The 24,798-nt window shown below is 36.4% G+C and overlaps 2 protein-coding genes across 2 annotated transcripts; one reads left to right on the plus strand and one right to left on the minus strand.

Moving 5' to 3' along the window:
- Positions 1-4,571: 4,571 nt before the first annotated feature.
- Positions 4,572-11,375, plus strand: LOC112187248 (protein PAF1 homolog). Its single transcript, XM_024325963.2, has 12 exons — positions 4,572-5,961; positions 6,894-6,962; positions 7,425-7,532; positions 7,629-7,812; positions 7,898-7,974; positions 8,057-8,176; positions 8,518-8,623; positions 9,306-9,392; positions 9,496-9,564; positions 9,655-9,726; positions 9,865-10,008; positions 10,804-11,375. The coding sequence occupies exons 1-12, from the start codon at positions 5,024-5,026 to the stop codon at positions 10,939-10,941; spliced, it is 2,112 nt and encodes a 703-aa protein (XP_024181731.1). The 5' UTR covers positions 4,572-5,023; the 3' UTR covers positions 10,942-11,375.
- A 1,664-nt stretch (positions 11,376-13,039) lies between these two features.
- LOC112189311 (MMS19 nucleotide excision repair protein homolog) lies at positions 13,040-24,162 on the minus strand. Its single transcript, XM_024328613.2, has 20 exons — positions 23,970-24,162; positions 23,607-23,669; positions 23,466-23,520; positions 22,151-22,248; positions 21,878-22,036; positions 21,694-21,753; positions 20,943-21,131; positions 20,322-20,375; positions 19,152-19,238; positions 18,328-19,036; positions 17,042-17,421; positions 16,819-16,892; positions 15,731-15,836; positions 14,671-15,563; positions 14,427-14,502; positions 14,224-14,335; positions 13,995-14,071; positions 13,616-13,696; positions 13,384-13,463; positions 13,040-13,301 (listed from the first exon to the last, which is right to left on the minus strand). Exons 1-20 carry the CDS (start codon positions 24,039-24,041, stop codon positions 13,286-13,288), a joined length of 3,441 nt encoding a protein of 1,146 aa, XP_024184381.1. The 5' UTR covers positions 24,042-24,162; the 3' UTR covers positions 13,040-13,285.
- Between the last annotated feature and the right edge of the window lie 636 nt (positions 24,163-24,798).

A 24,798-nucleotide genomic window follows, 5' to 3' on the forward strand; every position in this document is an offset into this window, starting at 1 on the left:
GGGGTAAAAATTCAAAATTGAAAGTACAGGGGGTGAAATGATGACACCCCCAAACCTCAGGGGGTAAACTGAAATTAATCCAAAAACATATTAGTCATAAACTTAGAGCATCTCCAACAGAATACTTATTTCAAAAAAAATTTGAAATTTAACTAGTTTTATGCTAAGTTTGATCTCCAACAGACTAGCTAAACAAAAGCTACATTTAGCTTTAGCTAAAAGACCTAGCTATATTTAGCTAGAGAGGAGAGAGAATTTAACTAAAAGTTAAATTTAACTTGAGTTTTAGGTATTTGCTGGAGCATAACTCAATATTCAACTAGCTATATTCTAATTTTAGCTACTTTTAGCTATCAAGATAGCTATCACTGTTGGAGATGCTCTTAAGTCCTAAATCCTTGACAAATATTTATGTGATAGCTATATGTGTGTAGCTAGGCTCATGTAGGATTATAATCTTACTCTATCATTTAATATCTAATATTATATGTTTATGTTTTTTTAACAGAACAATAATTGCATTATGAATCATGGCTAGAAGATCATATATATACATGGCTAAGAAATTGGAGGCAAAATAACCAACGACAAGTGGTTCAATAGATGCATTAGGTCCTACCACTGGAACGTTCAAGATGTGAGACTCTCACGTCCTATGTTCGAACGGTAGGCTGGTTATTTAGTATTATTTACTTAATTATAAACGTGGTCGGGGGGGTTGCAATGCCATGTTGGCTGTCCAACCCCCCTCCCCCCAAGCGGATTATTCTCCGGACGGTTTATGCCTCTCCGATGCTTGAGTAAGGCTCTATGTATATTTTGACAGAGTAATAGTACAAGAAAGATGTTTCCCATTTCACTCGATGTGGGATGCAGTTCATCAATTTGTGGTTATAGCAGTTTGTGGTGTATTCTTCACTGAGCTTCACTAGGCAGGCCTAATGCCTTTGTCACCCATGGTGTCGCCCATTGTAAGGACCGACATGGTGGTTAATGACCGGCCCCTGATACAGCATTTGAGAAGCCATGCGGGATCTGAGGGTGGTACCAAACCTTGTGGCAGTTAAGTAACTGCTAGTATGTACACCTGATATGAATAAAATGTCACATTCTAACAAACAAATAGAAGCAACTTCTCATCAATAAGACACTTGAAATCACCCCTTTCAAAAAAAAGACACTTGAAATCACTGCTCAAATCCGAGATACATACCAATTCTAACTAAATATATGATATGAATTTATAGATGATGACATTTGAAGACCCTATATAGATCCAACCGCCCAAGGAGGTCTAGCCTTAGAATAGGCAAACTCAAATCACTAATAATAAGCGAGTATGGCAAGGCACTCTCTTGATGTACATATACGATCCTCAGGAATCAATCAAATGAGTCTAGATTGGACTAGTCTAACAAAGCCTAAACCCTACAAAACTTAACCAAAGCCCAGAGGCTCAAGTCTAAGAGACGGAAAAGAGACCAAGAGCATTTCACCTTCCACACCGCTAACGTAGCCTCTATGACCTCATGTGGCTGACCGTTCTAGAATACCATATCCAACTAGAAGGTCGCTAAAACCAATAGTAGACCGCCTCCATCAATCTCGATCGGAAAAACTCCATCTGCCATGACTAACACCACAGATTCTTATACAGACAAAAATCCAACAGTCGAAACCGATACAATGGTTGATCACATTTGCAAAGTCCGTTCGCAAAGCCAATGTCTAACCACTAACCACTAAAATTAAAGCTGAGGCTTGACACTTGGCCACACCACCCTAGACAACTACACTTGACCACAAACCATTATCGTGTCACAGACTCACAGAATCACTAAAGTTACGCTGGCACTCGTGTAGGAGGAGAAATTAGATTGGCCTGGATGGCTGGATCCCTCGGGGGAGTATTTGTGTTATATATTTTACATCCTAAGCCACAAGTTTAAATCGTTTTATGCTTCTAATGACGTACATCCAAAGAAAGAAACATGAGATCCTTTTCGTACTTTTTGACTTTTTTTTTTAATTCATGAATTAAATTTCAAATTTTGTCATCAATAATATGGCGCAAAATTACCAATTATTGACAATTGAAAAGCTCACGTATGCATCACTAAAAAATGAGGGTGAGAAAAGATAGAATAAACACATATATATGCTTTCCATCTTTCCCTCCTCCCACTTTCCTTCTTTTCTCCTTTAAATTTAATCTATTGTGATTGGTAGCAGGGCTCTTGTGGTGGCTTGATTCTCTGAATTCATATCTTCTGCGAGTTTGCAATCGTCATCGTTTTCATATTCTCGTTATTTAGATTGAGTTTGATTTATAGCTGAATCATTGGAGAAAGAGTGGTTCTCATTTCCGACCTGTCCTGCAATATGTTCTCGAAAATGCGGTGAGTTTTGTGCTACTGTTCCTTCAGTTCATAATGATCATCATGATTTATGGTCCTTAGTTATCTTGTTATTTAGGTTGTTGCGTTTTATGAAGTTATCTAAGGATCATGCTTAAATTTGATGATGTGGGGTTAGTAGTTATTAGTGTGGTTTTTGTCGACTTTGATTTCTTGTTTGAGTTCTTATTTTTTTTGGTGTTTGTTGATATGTGCGGTTGGTACTTATTGGTGAGGTTTTTGAAATTGATTTCTCACGTCTAACTTTTTTTTTGGATTAATTTCAATTTACCCTCCTGAGGTTTGGGGGTGTCATCATTTCACTTTTTTACCCCTTGCACTTTCCAATTTCAATCAGCCTTGTCCAATTTCTGCTATTCCATCCAAATTGGACATTAACTTTGACATTTGAGGGCTAAAATGGTCATTTCAAGACCAAATATATATATATATTTTTTTAAATTTTGTCTTCAACCTATACACTACAATTTATAATAGCTTTAAAAATGGTAGAAATTACCATGAAAATTAGACATATTAAGAAGCTTGGGCATTCCTTGTACTAGATGATGAAAAGAATCCTCTTAGATTTGTTTCCTTAAAGATTGATTGGAATTCCAGTTGAAGGCTTGAAGCCTGAGGTTTTCCCTTGGAGGCCGCTGTAGAGAAATAGAGAAGCCATCAGATGATTGATTAAAAGAAATTGGTTATTAAGATTTGAAGAAAAAATGAACACATAGCACATACATTTTCTATTCTTCCAAAATAACACATGCATACTTATGCACATAACCTAAATTGGAAACGAAAAATGAAAAAAAAAAAATTGTTGTGGTCTTTATTTTCATCGATTAGCTTGAAAAACATAAATAGTAATAAGGGACCCTAGTGATAAAAATAGCTAGGAATGTCAATATTTAGAGATTTTATTTTTCCTATAGAAATGACCATTGTTTTCCCACCCTATCCATTCCATGATACCAATAAGATTTGAACTTATGACCTTTAAGGTGGCAGCAAATTTTTTTTTTTTTGGGTACAAAAGAGGTAAAAGTTCAGAGAAAACACCATAACTAATAATTTTCCCGATTGGCTGTTACAAACTTTTCTAGGCCTAACTACACCTAAGATGTCATCAAGTAAGATTTCGAGCACCAAGCTAGGAGGAGTATGGAAACTACACACACTCTCAAAATGAAGCACTCTCTCAATGTAATTGGTTTAGTGGAAGCATGATATGCTGCAAGTGGGGGGAGGTTGCTGGGCTTCTCTTGGTAATCAGAGGCCTCTGGTTCGAACCCTAGTTTGTGAAAAATATCCTTTGAGAAGAGGCCATACTCAAGTTGCTCCTGCCCTAGAGTGGTAAAATATATATATATATATATATATATATATATAATAAAATAAATATTTGCCACCATATTTTCTTCATTGCCTATGTGCTTAATTTACACGACATGAAATGATTAATTAGACTCTTGCAATTCAGGTGCAGAGTGCCAAGAGGATGCAACTCTACATGCTGACCTTGTAAAATATTCACGAGACAAGAAGAATAAGTTTTAATCTCTAGATTACTAAGATTAACAAAAGTAGTAAGCTGGAAACCATGAAACAGACCGTAAGCTTCAATTTGAATAACTTCCTCAACTCCTATATTATCTATAAACCCATTTATCCACTCATCAATCCCATATTTAATCATTAATCCCGCACCAATCTGATCATTATTAGATCGAAACTCATCTATGTTACTAATAAATTTGTTTTAAATGTAACTAAATTAAGAGAAGAGTTATCTATCACACATGTTCATATAAAATTCATGACCGTGCTTAGTTGGTCAATCTACAACCAAAATATGTAATGAGAACGTATGATATTACTTTGTATATTAATAGTGGTTCATCATACCCTTTTGTCAATTTATTTCTTTCAAATTGAAACCATTGCATACAATCCAAATCACTCGTGTTGATCTTAGATCTTTGCTGTCCCCTTAATGTTAACTCTACCAAAATTACCACAGAACATGAGGTAGATATAATTCTTGTTTTGGGCCAAAATAGTTAGGGTCGAAATTATTGCCCCATAAGCTGTTCAAGTGAAAACAACAGAGTATTTGACTGACGTGGTGTTTAAATCCAAACTCTGTGTATCGTATAAATTAACATTAAAATTACCAAGAGGAAGAACAAGAGCTTCCCCCCCTTCTCCGATCTCCCTCTCCGGTCACTCAACTCCCCCTCCATCTCTCTCCGCATATCCTATTCTTTCTAGGGTTCTTCCAATTACTCTCTCTATCTCTCTCTTGCTCCCAAAGGCCGAGCCTTTATTAGGGTATTGAACCTCAAAGCTGGCTTTTTCTCTCAAGGGTTCTGCTTCAGCGATACGAACTCTCTCCCATTCCAATCCTAGGGTTTCCAATTGTTTTTCTTTCCGATTCCTCATCTTGTTCAGTACGTGATTACATATCGCAGCGCACAATTTTGGGTTCCAATTCGTCTTCTGGGTTACTACCGAGATTTGGTAAAGATTGCTGCTTTAGGGTTCTGATCAGTTGGTCACTAGCAAATTGGGGAATTTGGCTGTGTGAGGTTTCTGGGTGTTTGAGAATCACCTTCCCTATGGCTTCTTACCGGCCATTCCCGCCTCAACCGGCGTTTCCGCCACCGCCGCCGAATCAAAACCCCATAGCGCCGCCGCCACGTGGCAATCAGTATAACCAGAATTGGGGTTATAATGCCGGTGGCGGCGGCGGCGATGGGGCCGTGCCGGCTGCTCCTTCTTCATACCCCCAAAACTACATTCACCACCCTCATAGTAATTATGGTCCTCCTAGAGCTCAGCATCCTCACCCACCACCGCAATACTCGTACCCGCCGCCACCGCCTCCTCCGCCGGACTCTTCATACCCACCTCCACCGCCTCCTCAAGCTCCTCCGGGGAAAAATATGCCCCTACAGCCTCCACAAGCCCCAATGTACTACCAGTCTAACTCTCAATATGCTCAGTATAGTCACCAGGCAATGCAGCCACCGCCGCCCCTACCGCCACCTTTGTCTCCTAGTTCGTCTATTCCACCGCCGCCCCCGCCTCCAAATTCTCCACCACCTCCCCCGCCGCCGCAGAGTAGGGAGAGGGAGAGTGGTTTCGATAAGGGGCCAGACTACAAAGGGGCTTCCAAGGATGTGGGAGCTTCTGCTGCCAAGCGGGAACATGGGCATTCGAACCATCATGGGATTCCCCATAAACACAAGCCCCCTGTTCCGTTGGTGCCGGTGAAGAAGTCTAATGGGCCGCCGGGGAGAGTGGAGACGGAGGAAGAGAGGAGGTTGAGGAAGAAGAGGGAGTTTGAGAAGCAAAGACAAGAGGAGAAGCATAGGCAGCAGCTGAAGGAGTCCCAAAATTCGGTTTTGCAGAAGACACATATGTTGTCGTCTGGGAAGGGACATGGATCGATTGCAGGGTCACGAATGGGGGAAAGGAGGGCCACTCCATTCTTGAGTGGTGAGAGGGCTGAAAATAGGCTAAAGAAGCCAACAACATTTGTGTGTAAGTTGAAGTGAGTATGTTGACAATTACTTCTCCTTGTTTGAATAGCAATTGCTCAGTTTTATTTGAACATAATTTTTTCCTGTTTCCAACTAAAATTGAGTTTGGAACCTTCTTGATACTGCAATAGTTTTATATGATAACTACTAAGTTCTGGTTGACTGGGAGTAGAGAATTCAAGGGAAGGGGTGTAGTAGCACATAGGTCAAGAATATGTCTGATAGACTTCTATTCATTCAAAATTTGGATCAAACACTTTTATATAGTTTGTAGTTTTTGTGTTTGGGAAAATATATCGACCAACCACCCGTATATTTTTGCAATTCATTTGCGAAAAGGTGCAGGTGGCAGGTATATGCAGAAAGTCTTAGAAATATATGCTAATCTTAGCTTTGCTATATCTGAGTTGTGATTCGTAGAGGTCCTAGCAACCTCTCATCCCTTAGTTACTTGGTAACAGACGCCTCTTCTGTTTGTATACCCACATGCTGGATGTGGGTGCAGGTGTGTGGGGTGTTAGCGCATGGCTATAGATTATTTGACTTACTCCCAAACATTTTTTTCGAATAAAGTGCTAGTCTAAAATCTAACGTGTTACTTATGCTACTCTATAGATTTAGTTGCTTTTGGATCTCAATCCTAGAATCTGAACTAGTCCGTATAGCTTAGTAATGATTTAAAAGTGCAAATCATTCGAGTAATATAAATTGTTGTATTGATCTAAAATTAGTGATGGCATGCTGCACCTGTTAATAAGTGGATAACACTCCAACCTTTTCGCTTCTACCTTTTTCTTTTTATCTTGTTGTGCAATGCCATGTCACAGGAATATATTCTAGATGGCTGAACATGCTTAGTTGAAATAATGTTTGCGCATCTCTTTGTGTGTCAAGTGTTTACATTTTACAGTATGATTCTAATATCAATTTATTCTCTTCACAGATTCCGGAACGAACTTCCAGATCCAAGTGCACAACCCAAGCTCATGTCCATGAAGAAAGACAAAGATCAGTAAGTAATCTGTTCTGTTGCTCAAGCTTTTAAACATCCTCATTTAGACTTGTCTATGCCTTTGAATTTTGTTTATTGGTGCACAACTCTTGTAACATTTTGAACATGGAAAAGTTAGAGATTGGTATTAAATTCTAGAAGTGTTGGTGTGTATGGTGATTTTGTGGTTCATTGCATGATTTAAAAGTGTGTGGTTCTTTTTCTTGTTTCTCATGATTCATACTATTCATACTATTGTTCCCCCCCCCCCCCCCCCCCCCCCAAAACATTATCTGGAACTGAGGAGTTATGTTTTTGTTTTTTGTTGAAAAACTCACTAAGGAAATCAATTAATTTGACTTTTGAAAGAATGGCTGTATGACATCATTCAGGAGCATAATTATTGTTCATTGTTATCTGTATTATATTTCATGATTGAATGCAATTATTATTGAGTACTGACTCCTTCCCTCCCTGCCCCAGATATACAAAATACACGATTACATCGTTAGAGAAAAATTACAAGCCCAAGCTTTTTGTTGAGCCAGATCTTGGGATACCTCTTGACCTGCTTGACCTCAGTGTGTACAAGTATGATTACTTAACAACCCTCACATTTTTAAAGACATCAACAAGGTTTTATCCAACGACAACTCTGAGCATCTTTTTTTTTGTTCGTTGAATCAGTCCTCCTCCCGGTCCTAGACCACCACTTGCACCAGAAGACGAGGAATTATTGCGTGATGATGTAGCAGTGACCCCTGTTAAAAAAGATGGCATCAGAAGAAAAGAGCGACCTACGGATAAAGGAGTTGCATGGCTGGTTAAAACACAATATATTTCTCCTATTAGCATGGATTCAGCAAAACAGGTAGTTGGTTTGTACTACATTTTAGATGAGCGATCCTCGAAATATACTGGCAAGGTGTTATAACTTGGTGCATTGTCAACTGCAGTCTCTAACAGAAAAACAAGCAAAAGAACTGCGGGAAATGAAGGGAGGACGCAATCTTTTGGACAACCTTAATGATAGGTTTGTTCTGTGCCTACCTACCCTTGCGAACGTGATATTTATATCCGCTATTTCATTCAACTAATTGTCACGAATTTTTCAGGGAGAGGCAGATAAAGGAAATTGAGGCATCCTTTGAGGCCTGCAAGTCGCGCCCTGTTCATGCAACCAATAAAAATCTATACCCTGTTGAGATTCTACCTCTTTTGCCTGATTTTGAGCGGTATGGTACACAAGTAAAGATGTGCTGAATTTGGTTGTCATTTTTATTTTATTATTTTTTTAAACCTATGTGCTGATTTTGATTGGTACTTATTTTATACTGTGGTAGACTGATGGTTTAAGTCAGGAATAGTAATTAACCAGACATGTAAAACATCTAAATTCATGCGTGAGCAGGCGTACATACAGATTTTAGATATTTTACAATTCACTTGCAAGAATGAAGGAATTTGCCGGGGGATGATTAATTGAAAACCTGAAATGTTTGATTATGAAAATCATATTGTATTCCAGAATATTCTCATAAACTCAAGGCTGTTTTTGATGATGCTTTTATAATAGGTATGATGACCAATTCGTCCTTGCTGCATTTGATGGTGCTCCCACTGCTGATTCAGAAATCTACAGCAAGTTGGATCAGTCTGATCATGATGTCTGTGAATCAAGGGTGAGTATGGGTTATGTTACTATGCAGGCAACCAGTTTTGCTCATACACATGTAAATGCCCAACTGAAAGAAAAAAAATATCAATTGCGAGGACTCTTTTCACATCACATAAATAAAACTGCAAGTCCAACATTGAGTGAAGTATGATTGAATCCCTTAAAGAAAAAAAATATATAGTAGGAAATTACATCATTAAATTGGGTGAAAGGATTGGTAATAATATTTCCTTGTAGATGCATGTCTCACCTTAAAATTATCAGGTTTAATAGCCCAAAAAGAAAAAGAAAAGAAGAAAACAGTATTAGAGTTTGCTGTCCTGTCTAATTGAATCAGTATTCCTCCACTGCCTCTTAGTGTTTGTTAAATGGTTGCAATATGGTGAATCAAGTGTTCATGTAGGTCACTATTAAGCTTTGAAGTAGATAATTATGCTACTTTATTTCCACTATTTTGTTTTTGTGCTCTTTTATTTTCAAAAACAGTTAGAAATAATGCATGCCTTTAACATAACAGTTTTAATATGGGATGATTTTGGTTATGTTGGATTGTCACTTGCATCACACTTAATCTGCCTCTTAAGTCTTAATATGTTGAACTTCAAATATTGTTTGGAATTTATAAGTTTTGTTCACTTATATGTGAGCTACCGAATTAAGAACTCATCCGTCATCATGCATTGCAGGCAATTATGAAAAGTTATAAGGTAACAGGTGCAGACCCAGCTAATCCAGACAAATTTTTGGCGTACATGGTCCCTTCTCCAAACGAGGTAGATGTGCTGGTTTCCAGTTCTATATCTAAAGCATCTCAGATTAATGGTTCATAAGCTGTTCTTATGCCTCATATATTGTTTATTGACTTTGATGTGGCAGCTATCAAAGGATCCATATGATGAATCTGAAGATGTTTCATATTCTTGGGTTCGCGAGTATCAGTATGATGTACGTACAATGTGCATATTTTTGGAAAGTTACTCTATACACTAGCTTTTGATCACTAATGTAATACTTATGCTTTTGATGCCTCAACAGGTAAGAGGTGACGATGTTGATGATCTCACCACATACCTTGTATCATTTGATGAAGATGAAGCACGTTATGCGGTATCCACCTCAATCTAAATTTTTATCTTTCCTCTTATTACTCATTTCAGATTGTCTATTGTTTGTGGTTTTCTTCATATAAGTGCTCACCAAAGATGACATATAACTGTTGGGATATGTTTTCCGTTCACAACACAGCCTCTTCCAGCAAAGCTTGTTTTGAGGAAAAAAAGGGCCAAAGAGGGAAGATCCACTGATGAGGTCGAACATTTTCCTGCACCTTCAAGAGTGACTGTCAGGCGGAGGTCAACTGTTTCTGCAATTGAACTAAAGGATGCAGGGGTATGATGATAGAGCTATTTATTGAATTCTAAATTTCTCTTGGCCCAGTTTGATATAGCTGTGCTAATAAAAAAAAGTGACTTCTGCTGTGCTGTTAGAAAAATCAGCTGGGAACTTTCTTGTTTTTTGGTTACAATAATCAGCTGTGAATTTATTTATTTTTGGTTACAATAATCAGCTTTGAACTTTTATTTTTGGGTTACAATAATCAGCTGAATGTTTGGTAAATTATGCTTTTAAAAGTGCTGTGAGTTTAATAAGCAGTTAAGAGTGTTTGGTAACTTAGTTAGCATAAAAGTGCTGTCACTATAGAAAATTACTGAAATAGATATTGCCTGAATATTTTTGGTTCAAAAAAAGAAATTAAGATTATGTTCATTTCGATATATACTTTTGTTTCACTAAACTGCACGCATTTTATATGAGGTTTTGACTTAACAACTGAGCTTCAAAACATGTTCAACTTAAACATGAACTTACATTGATTCTTGGTTGCTCTTAAATCTTAATTATTATATATATTCAACTAGCAGCATTAACCAACCAATAGGGTAATAGCTTGCTAGAACCCTTATTTGGAAAGATAGAGGGAAATAGAGGAACTGGAAAGGCACAGCATATGAGCATGATGAAGACTCATTTTTATTTTTTTTTAAATCCAGATGCTGCTTCTAAATGCTTGGTTTAGCCAACTTCTGTGAAATAAGCTACAGTTTCTTCTTTCACTAAATAACTAAATTAGTTATTGGATGATTATAATAATTTAATGTTTGCATTGACTTTGCTGCCACTCAGGATTATTCAAGGGGAGCTCTATCAAATTCGAAAAGAAGAGGGTTTGATAATGAAGATGCCCTTGAAAGACCACAGAAGAGGGTGCGACACCAAGATGTTGATGAATATAGTGGTGGTGACGATGATTTATCTGATTGATGTCATTGTTGGTCTAAATGTTGCGGATTGTCATGAAGGCTTGCAGACTGGTGCCAACTCATTTGGGATTGTTTCCAAATTGTGATCGGATCTTGCTGTGAAGTAAAGGTGAACTAGTTCTGTCTGAACTAGTTTGCAGTCAGTTATTTGGATGTCCGTTTGAACCTTAAATTATCAACATATATCTTTAGGCATAACTCATCTTTGTTCAAATACCATCAAAAGGGAAAGATGAAAAAGGAAACCTTGTAAAGAAGTTAGACATGTTGAGTAAGGTGCTGTCAAGTTTATCCAGAAAAGAATAGGTTTTCACAGCCATTGTAACTGCTACGTTCAGGTAATTAAATGTATTGGGGTAATTTCCATTTTAGCTCCTATTATTGGAATTGCAACTCATAGAAATATTCCATTTATCATAACAATTTTATCTGTCACCTTAATCATCGGCTGAACTGTCAACGGCTGATGGGGTATAGTGGCATACTTGTGCTATTCTGATCTTGCTGAAATCACATATATGTTTATACTGGCCTGTTGGTGTAGGTGAAGGAATGGTCTGGTCATGTTTTGCACTTTAGATGCACTTTTGCAAGGTTAGTTTGGAACTTCAGTCCATCGTGATGCACTTTCACCATAACAGTCAGATTGTTAAAATCCACGGGTTGTCGAGATGGTCATGGATAGGGCTGTCACTCGGTCGGTTCGAATCGGTTATAGGTATTACCAACTTCAAAACCAAAGCTTTCGGTTTCAAAATTGAGCTACTAATTACCAACCAAAATTTTCGGTTGTTAATTATATCTACCAAATTCTGTATTTCGGTTTTCGGTATTACCAACTTTAGAACAACTAATTCTTTATAATATAAATTAGAATGAACAAAACTAGGTTTTTGAATTTTATAGTCATAAACTTTGTATTCATCTACTAATTATAGCGTTCTTTTGTATATATGACATCAAGTTTTAGCAATTTTCAATAACACTAGGTTATTTTAACCATCGTTGACTAGGTTCCTTAAAATACATATACTATTAATGTAGTATATGTAGTAATGTTCATACTATTATAAAAAAATTTATGTTTATTTCTTAATATACATGTATGTGTATTGAAAATTGTAGTATATAAATCTAATATTTAGATAATCAGTAGATTCGGTATTTACCAAAACCAAACTAACTTTTTCAGTAATTTTCGATTTCAGTTTTATCGGTCTTGGTTACCAAAAAGTCGGTTTACCAAATCTAAAACATCGGTAAGTATTTGATCAGATTGGTAATTACCAAACTAAGTGGCAGCCCTAGTCATGACCTCATGGCTGCACTTTTTTATGTGTGGAAGCCGTTACAAGAGAAAACATGCATATCATATTAAAAAAAAAAATGACATGCTCAATTCCTTCCTGTCTCTCTCTCTCTCTCTCTCTCTCTCTCTCTCTCTAGAACAAATCATCCATTCCCAGGAATCCAGGATCAAACTAGCACGTGCTTCGATTTCTTGGGACTATAAAATTATTTCCACACAAAAAGCAAAGGCTGTAATAAGAAGATTTGTGTCGCTTTTTGCATGCTTAACACGAGCTGAACTGAAAATCAGACTCCTAAACATTTCTCCCCCACAAATGTAACTACTAATGTTACTCCAGATGCTCTTTGTTCCATTACTTGTTTGTTCTAATTTTCTCAAATTCGAAAGATTACATCGGGGACTATAGACGACGAACGCCTCATTGGGAAACAACGTTTTTTTTTCTCTTCACTTCTTTAATTTTATTTTATGTTATTTCTTTTCTTCTTTTAGTAAGCAAAGCATTGCTGATGGGGATCAAACAAGCGTGCAATTCTCCTTGTGACTATAACCTTTCTCCCTTCACCTATCCAATAACAAAATGACTAAATGATATAATCAACTGAACAAAAACTCTGCCTCGAGTAGAACCAATGCTGAAGCTCTCGGGTATTACTCCCATCATCTTAAAAGAGTTGGTGCCTAGTGTATAACCCTACATGTAGAGAGCTTAGAACGTTGTTTTCTTTGTCGTAACAAGTCGCGACTATTGTTTTCTTTGTCAATAGTATAAATGCAAGAACCAATATACCATCCAAGGTAGGATGAGAACTTGAGAAGTAATACAGGGTGAAAAGAGCATTTACAAACAGTACAGATATTTGTTATGCATTCGAATAATTTACAAACACGACCTGACAACGATGACTGCTTACCACAATTTACGTACAATCATAAGCGATAAAACACAGCAAAAGCTAAAAGCATCACACGGTTTAATTTGTGTTGCTGGCTTGCCTTGGGATAACTCTGGTTTCCTCCGTAAACAGCGACTTTATGCAATCGATGTCCTGTTCATTAAAAATGGAGATCAGTGGAAGTATACAGATATAATTATAAGAGCAAAACTCTATTAGAACCGAAAACACTAACCATGCATGTAGACATCTAACAGCTTCCTGACGAACAGCTCTTTTTGGATCATCAAGAGCCTTGAATATTGCTTGCAGAACCTGTATATAGGATACAAGTAAGAAACAAGCAATGCATGCACACAAATTATAATAGAAGCAAGTTTCATTCGCCAGACAGCCTCAATAAGTAAAAGGATTTCAGGATCCACAGTGTATTGCTCACCAACATATGTTATGATAGAACAACTAACCTGTGTTTTCAGGGGAAAGATTCTAGGACGGGGCAGCTCAGACATGGCAAGAAGGCATTGAATTGCTGTCTCTCGAACAAGCTAAACAAGTGAAGAAAAGATATATCAGCCAAAAATTATAAAAGCATTCTAGCCATTGAACATGTCAATACTGGCTTTGTTCACAGTGGCAAAGGCCACAATACCCAGATAACAAATATTTAAATTTACAGAGTTAAATATTCGGAGAAAGAGGGGTGGTGAACTGAAATTGACACATGGAATCGATAACTAGATGCGAGAATGAAATAGAAAATTAGTGGCAGCAGTTTTAGTAAGTCAGCAAAAAAGTGAAGTTCATTTTTTTTGGTCTGAAAAAGTGAAGAGAAAGATATGGTACCATCATATGAGGGTAGGCAATTAGTCTGGTGAGACAATCAATTAATATATGTGCATTCTCTAGGACAGCTTCTTCTCCTACATGGACAAGCAGAAAAATAAATGTTACAAAGTAATAAATGTGAGGAGTTACGTAAACAAGGCAAGTATGTAGAAGTCATATATCAAAAGAAAATAAATAAATATATTTAGTTAATCCAGTAAGACAGCAGCCTATACAGTTGGCTTACCGCATTTATCTGTCAATATCCCAGATAGAACTAGCAAAAGACTGTAAAGCTTATCTTTATCCAGAATATCTTCACTTAGTATGGACAATCCATCCAACAGTACTTTCATGAGCTGCAAAATGGAGAAGGTAATGTCATAAATGTATTCCAAACATATTGAGATAGAGCCAGAGGCAAAAAATGTAACTGGGTTTTTTAGTTACCTTCTTGGCATCACTCAAGATAACAATTAATGGAGCATTGGAGATGAGGTGCGCTGATGCCCGAAACAGCATAGATCTGAAAATATTTATATAAAAAAATAAAAATAAAAATAAAATAAAAAGCATTAGTTTGGGCATGTATGAAGTACAAGGATGACTCTAATCAGGCCTTGAAGTTCTATTGTCAAAACGTCAACAAGTCTTTTACTCAGTGCAATAAATAAATATACAATCGTGTATGTACCTAGATAATGATGAATCAGATTTCACTATCAAGGAATGCAAAATTGGCATCACTGTAGAGAAAAACCGCTGCTTGTAGAGTGGTCGTATTTTTGCATGAAACTTACGGTTCAAACAAACATCAGAATCACTCATAAGAATATGAAATGCATCTGCTGCACTTCTCATCACAGAAGGCAGCTCGCGACTGGTTTCTAGCAGACCTTGCCTCAACTCAGAGTCACCTATTCTGTCATCTGCCAATAGGCACTCCAAGATGATTTTAGTAACATCTTTTACTTGTTCATGACCAATTAGAAGCAAACCTTTCCCTATCCATGCTAGTCCAGTGATGGCATGGACTTGAAGCAATTTATTGCTCGAAAACCCAAGGCATAATTCAGTGAGCCCCACTTTACTGCTGTGGCTTGTTCCAGATCCCCTTAAAACTCCATCCTCAGTGATATTCCATAGTTTTGACCTAAAAATAATTTCCATTGCTTCTTCCAACGTACAGCCTGTTGAAGTTGCTACTTCATTGGATGGTGTACCAAATTTGTTAATCACAGAACCCAATGCCTGAGCTGCTGGAGTACAACCTTTGACAAGGGCAGTCATAAATAAATGCAATATTCCTTTTGCATTTGCAATATGAGTTCTTGGACGCATCGCTATGATTACTGATGCAAATAGTGAAAGAATCCATTCATCTCTAAGTGAAAACTTGTCTAGCTGTTCGGAGAGGTGCAAGTTTTCAAGCTTAACTGAAGAACTGTCATCCATGGAGTCCTTAAAAGGAATAGATATGCCCGATGAAAGAGCTCCATAGGCCTTTTGGATTATAATGTTTTGACTTTCCTCTGAACAACTCCCAACAGCAAGCTTCATTGCCATCATTGTTGCATCAAGAAGTCCCTGAAGTAAAAGATGCAGATATTATTGAACTTCTCAGTGCATCGTTTTAAATTTATCTTTTTCAGCGGTGTGCGAACTGAAAGATGTCAGCATAATGGCTAAGCATCATAACACAAATTAATTACTTTTATTAAAATATACAAAGAAATAAGAACAGCTTTACACACTTTGTCTTGGACTTGATTGCTAGAATCTTTGCACCTATCAACGCAATTCCAAATACTAATGACGAATCGATACAGAACTTCCTCAAGGCCTCCAGTTTCATCAATCCTGAGTCATCTCAACAAAAACACTTCATATCAACAACAGCAATGGCACAAAGACGAGGAGAAAAAAATACGCTGGAAGCACAAACACTCCAGCAACAAAACACATGTTTGCAATACAATGTTGATAGAATAAAAACACAAATATGGAATACAAAAGTGAGGTGCAGTTTTGGTTGCACTGGTCATGTGCAAAAGAAGGAAAAGAGGGTCAAACATAGTTATATAGATTCCCTACCACAAACATTACAACAAAAGAATAAAAATATATGCAGATTGTTTAAATATTCACCACAAATAAGTAACAGGAAAGCATTAAGAAAAATATTGCTGGAATCATATGTATTATACTAGGTAAGTTGGGAATCCATAAAAGAGAAAACAAAAGAAAATGCATTAAAAACTATCTTTTGATATGCCTGAACATCATGCTACTCGGAAATTTTGTTCAGGCACATATGGCCTGAACCATCACAGACGAGGCACAACACAATCCACTTACTGATATTACAAAAGATTGTCAATACTCTACCTTATGAGCCAAGATGTTTTAAGTGAAAGCCAAACGTAACAAACAATGATACTTCAAATTTGATGATTTAAGCATGATTAGGTGAGAGGCACAGAGGGGATTTTCCTTTCATAATAGTTATTTCTAACATTCAGAATACCTGAAGCAGTCTATTAATGTTCCGAACAATATATATGAATGACCAGTTAATTTACTTTTAGCTAACAATAAACCCAGGACACTTTAAATAAATCTAGAATGAAATAAATGATGACTCTTGAAATATCTAGAATTCGCTGGGCAATCTAATCAGCCTATAGCATGCCAAGTAAACAAGTAACAGCAAATTTGTGAACTGTGTAGGATTGAAGTTTTAGAACTCATAGGTTAAAATCCTAAAGCCAAATTTTCAGCAATCAGAATAATCAAATTGAATTTAAATATAAAAACTAAAACACTTGGGAAGAAAATGTACCATGAAATAATCTTATTGGAGTAGCATTCAAAAAGTTGAATTGTTTTTTCAGCTGACTTCAAATCTCCATGGACCTATGCAATCAAACGCAAAGACAAGATCGTTAGAAAACCGGAAAACCATGCTCAAGCACAAATTAAAGAGAAAATTTACTTGCCATAAAACAAATCCACAGTGCAAAATTTAAAATAAAGTAGTCTCAATATGACACAGAAATACATACATAAATTTTGGATAAATTGGCAACTATTGCATCTTCCAGCCCTTGGACAATTTTTAGCATATGATTTGGCCTACTTGCACCAATCTCAGATACTGCTTCCAGTTTTAGAGGGAAAGGCACATTAAAATCATCTTGAGACACCAATGAAATAGTCTTTTCAACAACAAAACTTATATAGATTTGTGCCTTCTCTGACTCATGATCCATATCCACAAATGAGCCAATGTGCACTAAAGCCTTCAATGCTAGCTTCCATAACAACGACTTGTCAAAATCCACCAAGATGATTGACATGAGAGTCTTCAGAACATTCTCAAACATAGCTGTTGGTGTTTGTAAGAAATATCCAGGGAATGTAACCAACATTTGTAAACCCTTCACTGCATATCACATTAAAAGGTATAACAGAATCAATATGGTTGTAACTAGCAATTGATATAAAGTATCTAATGATGACTCAATTGGAAGACCAAACCAACTCATTCTAAAGGAAGGGCAAATAACATTTTGTTCAAATTTCAGCAAACGAAAGGAACAGAAAGTGACTACAAATGATACATTGAGATGAGTAATTTGGCACTAGGAGTATCATCTTTGCTATTTGTTTATGCAATATAAAAGAAGGTTTTGTTGGTAGCAGTTAAAACAATTGAATCCAATGCTGATTAACATCTCAATAAACCTCTTATTACTTTTGGTGAGATGTTGCAAGGACAAGAGAAAAAAAAATAACGATAATAATAGAAGAGTCCAAATAAAATGTCACAGCCTGGAACTGAAGTAATTGAAAAGAGCAGGACTCTTGCTTACACTTATTAAAAACAAACACAAACAGACGGATCAGGCATTTTTAATATCTCAAACAAGTGCACATGGTAGATATCTATCAAAAAATGGTCATGTTTGACACAACTCTAGGAACCATACAATTTGAGGAAGTGACCGATGTCACAAGTATTCCAAAAATGGTCACCTACAGCCTACTGAGATACCTAAGTCAGTGTAAACTATAAACAAGTGAGAGGTAGAATCATAAGAAGTCATCGAGCTCCCTTATTTCAAATTTTGAAATATAATAAAGCCCTTATTTCAAATTTTGAAATATAATAAAGGTCATACCTAGACACAAATTCCTACCTAAGGTCTGCCTAGGTTCACAAAACTCAGATTGTTAGAATTATAACATAACAGGGTAAGAATCTTCTGTTACAAACACATTAACCACATGCAATTAGATAATGCATGTTTGAACAAAAAAGCTTTGTACTGGAAATCTAAAGCTTCACCTTTGAAATAAATATCTGCATCATCAACAACATCATTAGAACTTTTTGCTAAGGTAGTGATTAGTGTAGGCGCAGAGCTTTGAAGCATGTAGCAACATGTCTCATCTGCAGTACCAAACTTCTCAGCATGTTCATTGGTTCTCATGATTAAATCTCTGCATGCAGCAATGAATTCCACGCAGAGATAAAGAGCTCCAAAATTAAATCTTTTAGAGGAAAAAGAATTCTCATTAAGAGTAAAATCCTTAGATGAATTCCCCATTGAAATCTCCAGAGTGTTCATTAGGCAAGGGAAGAAACTTTCGAATACCCTATTACAGGAAGCCATGGAAGTCTTGGTTATGATACAAAGGATGCGACCAACTGCATGTAAACTCTGCCTGCCTTGCAAGGGAATATTAGTGTAACTTTCATGACTAGCTATGGAATTGAAAACATTGTTTATATCTTCATCCCGAACAACCAAATTTAGAAACAAAGCTTCATTTTGCATGGTGACCTTTTGTAGAAGAATAAGTGCTTCTGTTGCAATTTCATTCTCTTGAAAGCCAAGACCAAGTAGTGGTTCTGAAGTAAAGGATTTAGCAGGCACTTCCAATGAATTACTTATTGCACGTTTTATAGAAATCCAGATAGTTTCAGCATGTTTTGCCATTCTTTCAGCTCCATATCTAGATGCACAGTAGTTAATATACTTCAAAGAATCAACCTGCAGGCATACAGAGCAAGCAGCCAAAAAACAGCTTTAATAATGAAGCATTTCCACATGCAGTGAAAATTAGTACACAAGGAACAGAAAAGTAAAACATACAAAGTAGCCAAACCTTTGCTAATGGCAGAGAAGAAGAAAGTTTCTCAAGAAGCAACGGAATAACAAATGGCTCAAATAAAGCTGTGGACGAGAATGCTGACTGCAGAAAGAAACATCTTAATTTAAAATTGTGCAAATGAAACAATAAAGATTGCGTAATAAACTACTGCATATAAAGGATAAATGATGATGTTATATATAGAAGTAGCAAATAACTTCCAATATCACATTACTCTGTTGCTATCTTACTCAATTGCCTCATTGAAAGAGTTAGTCACTAAACTAATGCACATAAAGGATAAATGGCAATGTTTATCGTACAAACACAGAGTACAGTTTTCCCTCGGTTCATATCTCTTCATGTTTAAGAGAAACAAAAATAATTTTTAAAGCCAAATGTTATTCGTATAAAACAGGGTATTATCAATGCAGCCTCAGGTGTACAGTTCCAGCATAGAGGATAAAAATTGTGGCATCTATACAAACTAGATAATGCAGTTGCAGCATAAATTAAGACATTGCAGTTGCATCTGTGAATGATTTACTTCTCATTCAGGTAACCAAACTACAAGGTGAAATTCTTTTAAAAACCCGGCAAATTGTCTACATCAGAGCAAGCTGTAAAACCTGGTCATCACGAGGATTCTTATAGATCCAGTTGCAGCCTCATTTACACATTAATGCAAAGAAGAAAGCTGCGTTCCATGATCAATTTTTCCTATTGACTCAATTCTTTGTCTCACTCTTATATTAAAAATGTGCTTTCAGACTCCAAGATTACACTTGGTGAAAACTACTAACAACCACTATAAAGTGTAAAGGTTTTTTTTTTTTTTTTAATTTTAATTTTAATTTTTTTTTTTTTTAATAACAGAGTGTTGCTGCTACCCATACTTTTCTAAAAAGAAAAACTATCCATAGCTACTTTACAGTATATCCAGTTACATTTTCCTACTTGTTACTAAAAAAGGACATGTCACATGCACAGAGTGCTAGTCCAATCAAAGCCATAGCCAGTGACAATGAATGATTTCTTCTTTTAAGAACAATGTGACATGCACCAATCTGCTAAAATTAGAAGAAAGTAACAAAAAAGCAGCACCATGTTAAATAGAGAATCATAGAACAGAAGAGCAAAAAGATCAAGAAGAAAGGGGCGGCAGCGGTCTCAGTTAAGATGTACCATTAGTGCCTTCGAGAGGTCATCCCTTCTCACATCAGCGTCCTCATCTTTCAGCTGGAGAATGCATACAGAAAACCACACATTATTTGTCAATGAAAATCAAAGAGTATAAGATTGTAGAGAAATGAATGGCAGGGTGTATATAAGCAAACAAAGAGATGGGCAATTTATAGCCTACGTCAAAGAAAACAACCATCTGAATACCAGCTTCGATGAGACTGGAACATGGAGAGATCATAAATTTGGTAAGGAAATGAGGATTAAGCTTTTGCATAGAAAGTCGTATTCAAGTTAACTATAAATAGACTACTTTTTATTCCAGTTTTACAGTCAATAGGTGCTACAAAGACGATAACGAATTGCAGGTGGCAGATGAGAAAGCAGCAATTACATGTTACTCTTTCTCAATGTCACCTGAATATCTTTAATAATTACATCAGTGATCAAAATTCTATAGCCTTGGGAAGAATGCAATAAAGAAAATAATTTCAGATTTTTCTATTCCAACTTCTAAGAACTAGTTTACTAGAATGTAACTTCAACAGTAAAACAAAAACAAATACTTTTAAACATATGGTATAGATTCAAAAACTACAACTAACATGTAAAAGATAAGCTTACATGAGTAAAATGAATGGGAAAGTAGCAACCCAAGAATTCAAATAGATCTCCACAGAAACTTGCAAGTGGCCCCGATGGGTCTGGAAATATTTGGACCAGAACCTCAACAATATGAAATGCTAATATTAAGCAATGAGGATCCTTTTCTCCATCAACGGCTTCAGAGATCGCATAGAAAAGGTCTTCACCCTGGACAATGGAAAAAAAAAAACTGATCAACATGTTATCAGACTCACTGTGAAATGAGACAGATTACTTCTGAGCAATGTAAACAGACATCAGATAAATTCTCAATGAGCATAAGGATAAGGTACATACACACCCACAAGCACGTGCATTAGGTCTGTGTGTATATGTAAATGGAATGTGAGTATATGTGCACACGTGAGTGGGAAGAGAGAGAGAGAGAGAGAGAGAGAGTTGAAGTATGAATGACTGAATGCTATAATATAATTAAGTTATAGACTTCCTTAAGGAGAGCCAAGCATATATTTGAATCCATACAGACACTTATAACATGAGCATGACAGTGAGTACCATGTTTGAATCGGGCTTTTATAAATCAATTGAAAAAGCCTTATCCATTGAACTCACATAGTTTATTTAGTCCAATTTAATTATCCATACAGTTCACCAGCAATCTTTTTTCTTTTGCATAAGTTTTACTATACATCAGTGAAAAAGAATATTAAAAACACACCCATACAGACAGAACCCAAACAAGTTCAAGAAAACGAGACAGAATTAATACCAGTGAAGCAACCTCGTTGGGATAGCGTTGTAAAAGGCATTCCAAAAGCTCAAAACAAAGCTGCAAGAGAATTAGGACATGAAAAAGCAATTTTGTTTACACAAAGTCATTGGCTGTGCATACAGCAGGCCGATGTCTTTTCTTCTAACTTGTTGGGCATTAAGAATAGCATTCGCTACTGTACCTTTCTGTCCTGTTGAGCTAAAGATTGCACCGGTAGGTTCTCTCTGTAAGACAGAGCAACAACTTTTGCATCACTGGCAGAGACAGTTCCAGCATTAGCTTGTCTCCTCAGCAGTGCTAAGCAACCAACAAGTGCACCACGTAAAGCTCTCCAATCTGACTGATAGAAGGACAATATCACCCATTTACATTGTGAAGAGAGAGAGAGAGAGAGAGAGAGAGAGAGAGAGAGATTCAGAAACAGATGTTACAAAAGAAAGAAATTCCCACCCACCAGCCTGTCTGTGAAGAATCCTATCAAGCTATGAATAGTTGCATTATCTAGTGGCTTTGATGAAAGACCTGTAAGAACTTCTGCCAAAAGAAGTATACCTGAAGAAGGAGACCATGTTGTGAGAAACTTTCTGTTTCTGTCTTTAAATTTATCTTATTAGGTAACAAGAAAAAATTTACATCTAGAATGGTAGTGCTGGAAAAGTTACAATGCTTTTTTCAAGAAAACATACAATTGGAAAAGATAAGTTACAATATTCGTCAAGGAAAGATGGTAACTTTGATAATGGGGAGTGAAAATGAAGAATGCTTGATGGAATTGGCATAGCAAGATTATAGATGATTTACAGAAGCTCGAGACTATGCCCCTTGCTCGTAGGAAGATTTCTTAATCTAGCATGACAGTTATTATCCCATTAGTATCTTTGCACTTTCATGAAGTTTCTGAGTATGTATGGGGGATTATGGGCGGTAGTTTCTGTCATGACTCAAGAGTTTGATTTCAATATAGCAATCTATTGAAGCAATGAGATTCACATGCAACCTTTGGTTTAGTTTACTTGCCAAGTCAGGAGTTCAATAACCATCTATATACTCTATGGGATTCACAGAGCTCTTAACGAATTGAATACTCAAGTTGTTGAAGTTGTGAACCTAGTTTTGTCTCTCTCTTATTTGTGCATTGTTCATGCAGGTAGTGTTTATGGGAATTTGTCCCTCTCTGGTCTATCTGTCATCTTAAATGATTCCAATACCCAAGTATCTTTCCATTAGCCCTATCAAAGCGTTCAGAATCATCCCTAAATTTGGAATGTGCATCTACTGTCAGAAAATTCCTGCAGGCAAGCCTCTTACGCAAAACTTGATTTGTTATACCAAGCCTTAAACATCTTTTTCTAGAACCCCTAGCCCAAGTCACAAGTTTCTTAAAGTTTAATATTCCTTCACATGGCATCAGAAGGCAAGAATTTAAAACCTATCCTACATCTCCTAAATTTAGATCAGATAAAAATAACCAACACCCCCAATTAAGAAGTCCCGAAAATTCAATAAGAAACGGAAGCAATCTCAAGGAACTTACTAGCTTCTGAGATCATCAAGCACATAGCCAAAACAATCATCCCTAAATCCAAAATCAGAACTATCATAAACAAATAAGTATTCTTATTTTCTAAAGAAAAGCCATCTGCACACTAGTGCACAAAACTTGATTTCAAGCTATCACCCTGATTTACCAGATTCAGGTGTCGTCAGAAGAAAAGAGTTTATCATTCCATACTAAATAACTAATATATTCAAAAAGACACCAAACTTACCACGAGCACGAATAACATTATCCGTGATGGTCAGATACATCCTCATCTCCTTCACCTGTTCAGAAACACATACATTAGAGACCGGAAAGCGCAATTGAATTAAACCAACATCATAAATGGAAAATCAAAAGTTAATCGTACCAGCACTTCAATAGTCAATAAGTCCTTGTTCACAAGAGAAGTGATGAAATTCAAGCTCGCAGCCTGTAATGCACACACATTTTGGGCCTCAAACTCTCTAAACCAAATCATACATAGGCCAAAATTACAGTAATTTGAACATATATTCCACAATTATTTATGTATCAATCATCACATAGGAAAAAAGTGAACCCAGAATTCGGAAATGACGGAAAGGAAAAGGGGTGCATAGCTTATTAGAATTATGAGAACGAAAGTATGATTCTTTAACATTAAAGATGGCATTAAGGAGCTCAAACTAGTCAAGAAATAATGAAAAGAGATAAACTTTTGGAGTAGAAATTGAAAAGGGGGAGGGCGAACCTGGTCGGCGGGAGGGCGAGCTGTGTCGACGTAACACTCAAGGTGCTGAGTCAATTCGCTCGTTGACGCCATTGTTAGCGAATAGAGAGGTTTTTAGGGTTTTAGGGAAGAAGGAAAGACCTTAAACCCTGGAAACACCGAGTTTGACAGACCTCAGAGTCGGACCAATTTTTGTTTATAGAACAAAAACAAAAACAAAAAAACAATTTTGTTTTGTTTTTGGTTTTTTTTTTTTTTTTTTTTGAAAAGAAAAGCAATTTTGTTTTTGTTCCACACGCATTTTTTATTTATTTATTTGTTATATTGACGACAAAAGAGGCCTGAAAGCTGATAACAGAAAAATAAAAAAAGTAATCTAGGTTTCAGAATCTATCCATACTCTTCTATATTTAATGTCAGTGTAAATGAGCCGAGTCAAAGCAAATATTAAGGTGATCAAATTCAACTTAATTGCTTTTATTGAGTTCGATTCAACTCAGCTTGAATATATATATATATATATATTTTTTTTATTCGGCTTGAATGTTGGACAAACTTGAGCTTGAATTAGGCTCGACTTCCATATCAACCGGCAGATGAACACAAAATAATCTTTCCAAAGCAAACCATGAGAACTAAGAGTAGAACAATGAAGCTTAGCAAAAAAAACAACCATTGAACATGAATTTAAGAGTAAAACACTTCGATTACTTTCATTTAACATGGGCATTTCTGAGTTTTTGTAGAATTAATATTTTAGAAAACCAAATGTTGTGGAGTTTTTTGTGTTTTGAAATCCTATCAAGGGGGTATATGTAGTTTGCTATTAAAATTTAATGTATATTTAGCT

This window comes from Rosa chinensis, chromosome 2 (assembly GCF_002994745.2).
Source record: "Rosa chinensis cultivar Old Blush chromosome 2, RchiOBHm-V2, whole genome shotgun sequence".
Taxonomy (NCBI): Eukaryota; Viridiplantae; Streptophyta; class Magnoliopsida; order Rosales; family Rosaceae; genus Rosa; species Rosa chinensis.

Coding starts and splice junctions, on each gene's coding strand:
- LOC112189311 (XM_024328613.2), bottom strand. CDS start 24,041: ATGGCGTCAACGAGCGAATTGACTCAGCACCTTGAGTGTTACGTCGAC. Junction 15,564..15,730: donor GCAATCAAGTCCAAGACAAA/GTGTGTAAAGCT, acceptor CTTTTACTTCAG/GGACTTCTTGATGCAACAAT. Junction 14,072..14,223: donor GATATTGACAGATAAATGCG/GTAAGCCAACTG, acceptor TTGTCCATGTAG/GAGAAGAAGCTGTCCTAGAG.
- LOC112187248 (XM_024325963.2), top strand. CDS start 5,024: ATGGCTTCTTACCGGCCATTCCCGCCTCAACCGGCGTTTCCGCCACCG. Junction 5,962..6,893: donor ACATTTGTGTGTAAGTTGAA/GTGAGTATGTTG, acceptor TTCTCTTCACAG/ATTCCGGAACGAACTTCCAG. Junction 7,975..8,056: donor TTGGACAACCTTAATGATAG/GTTTGTTCTGTG, acceptor CGAATTTTTCAG/GGAGAGGCAGATAAAGGAAA.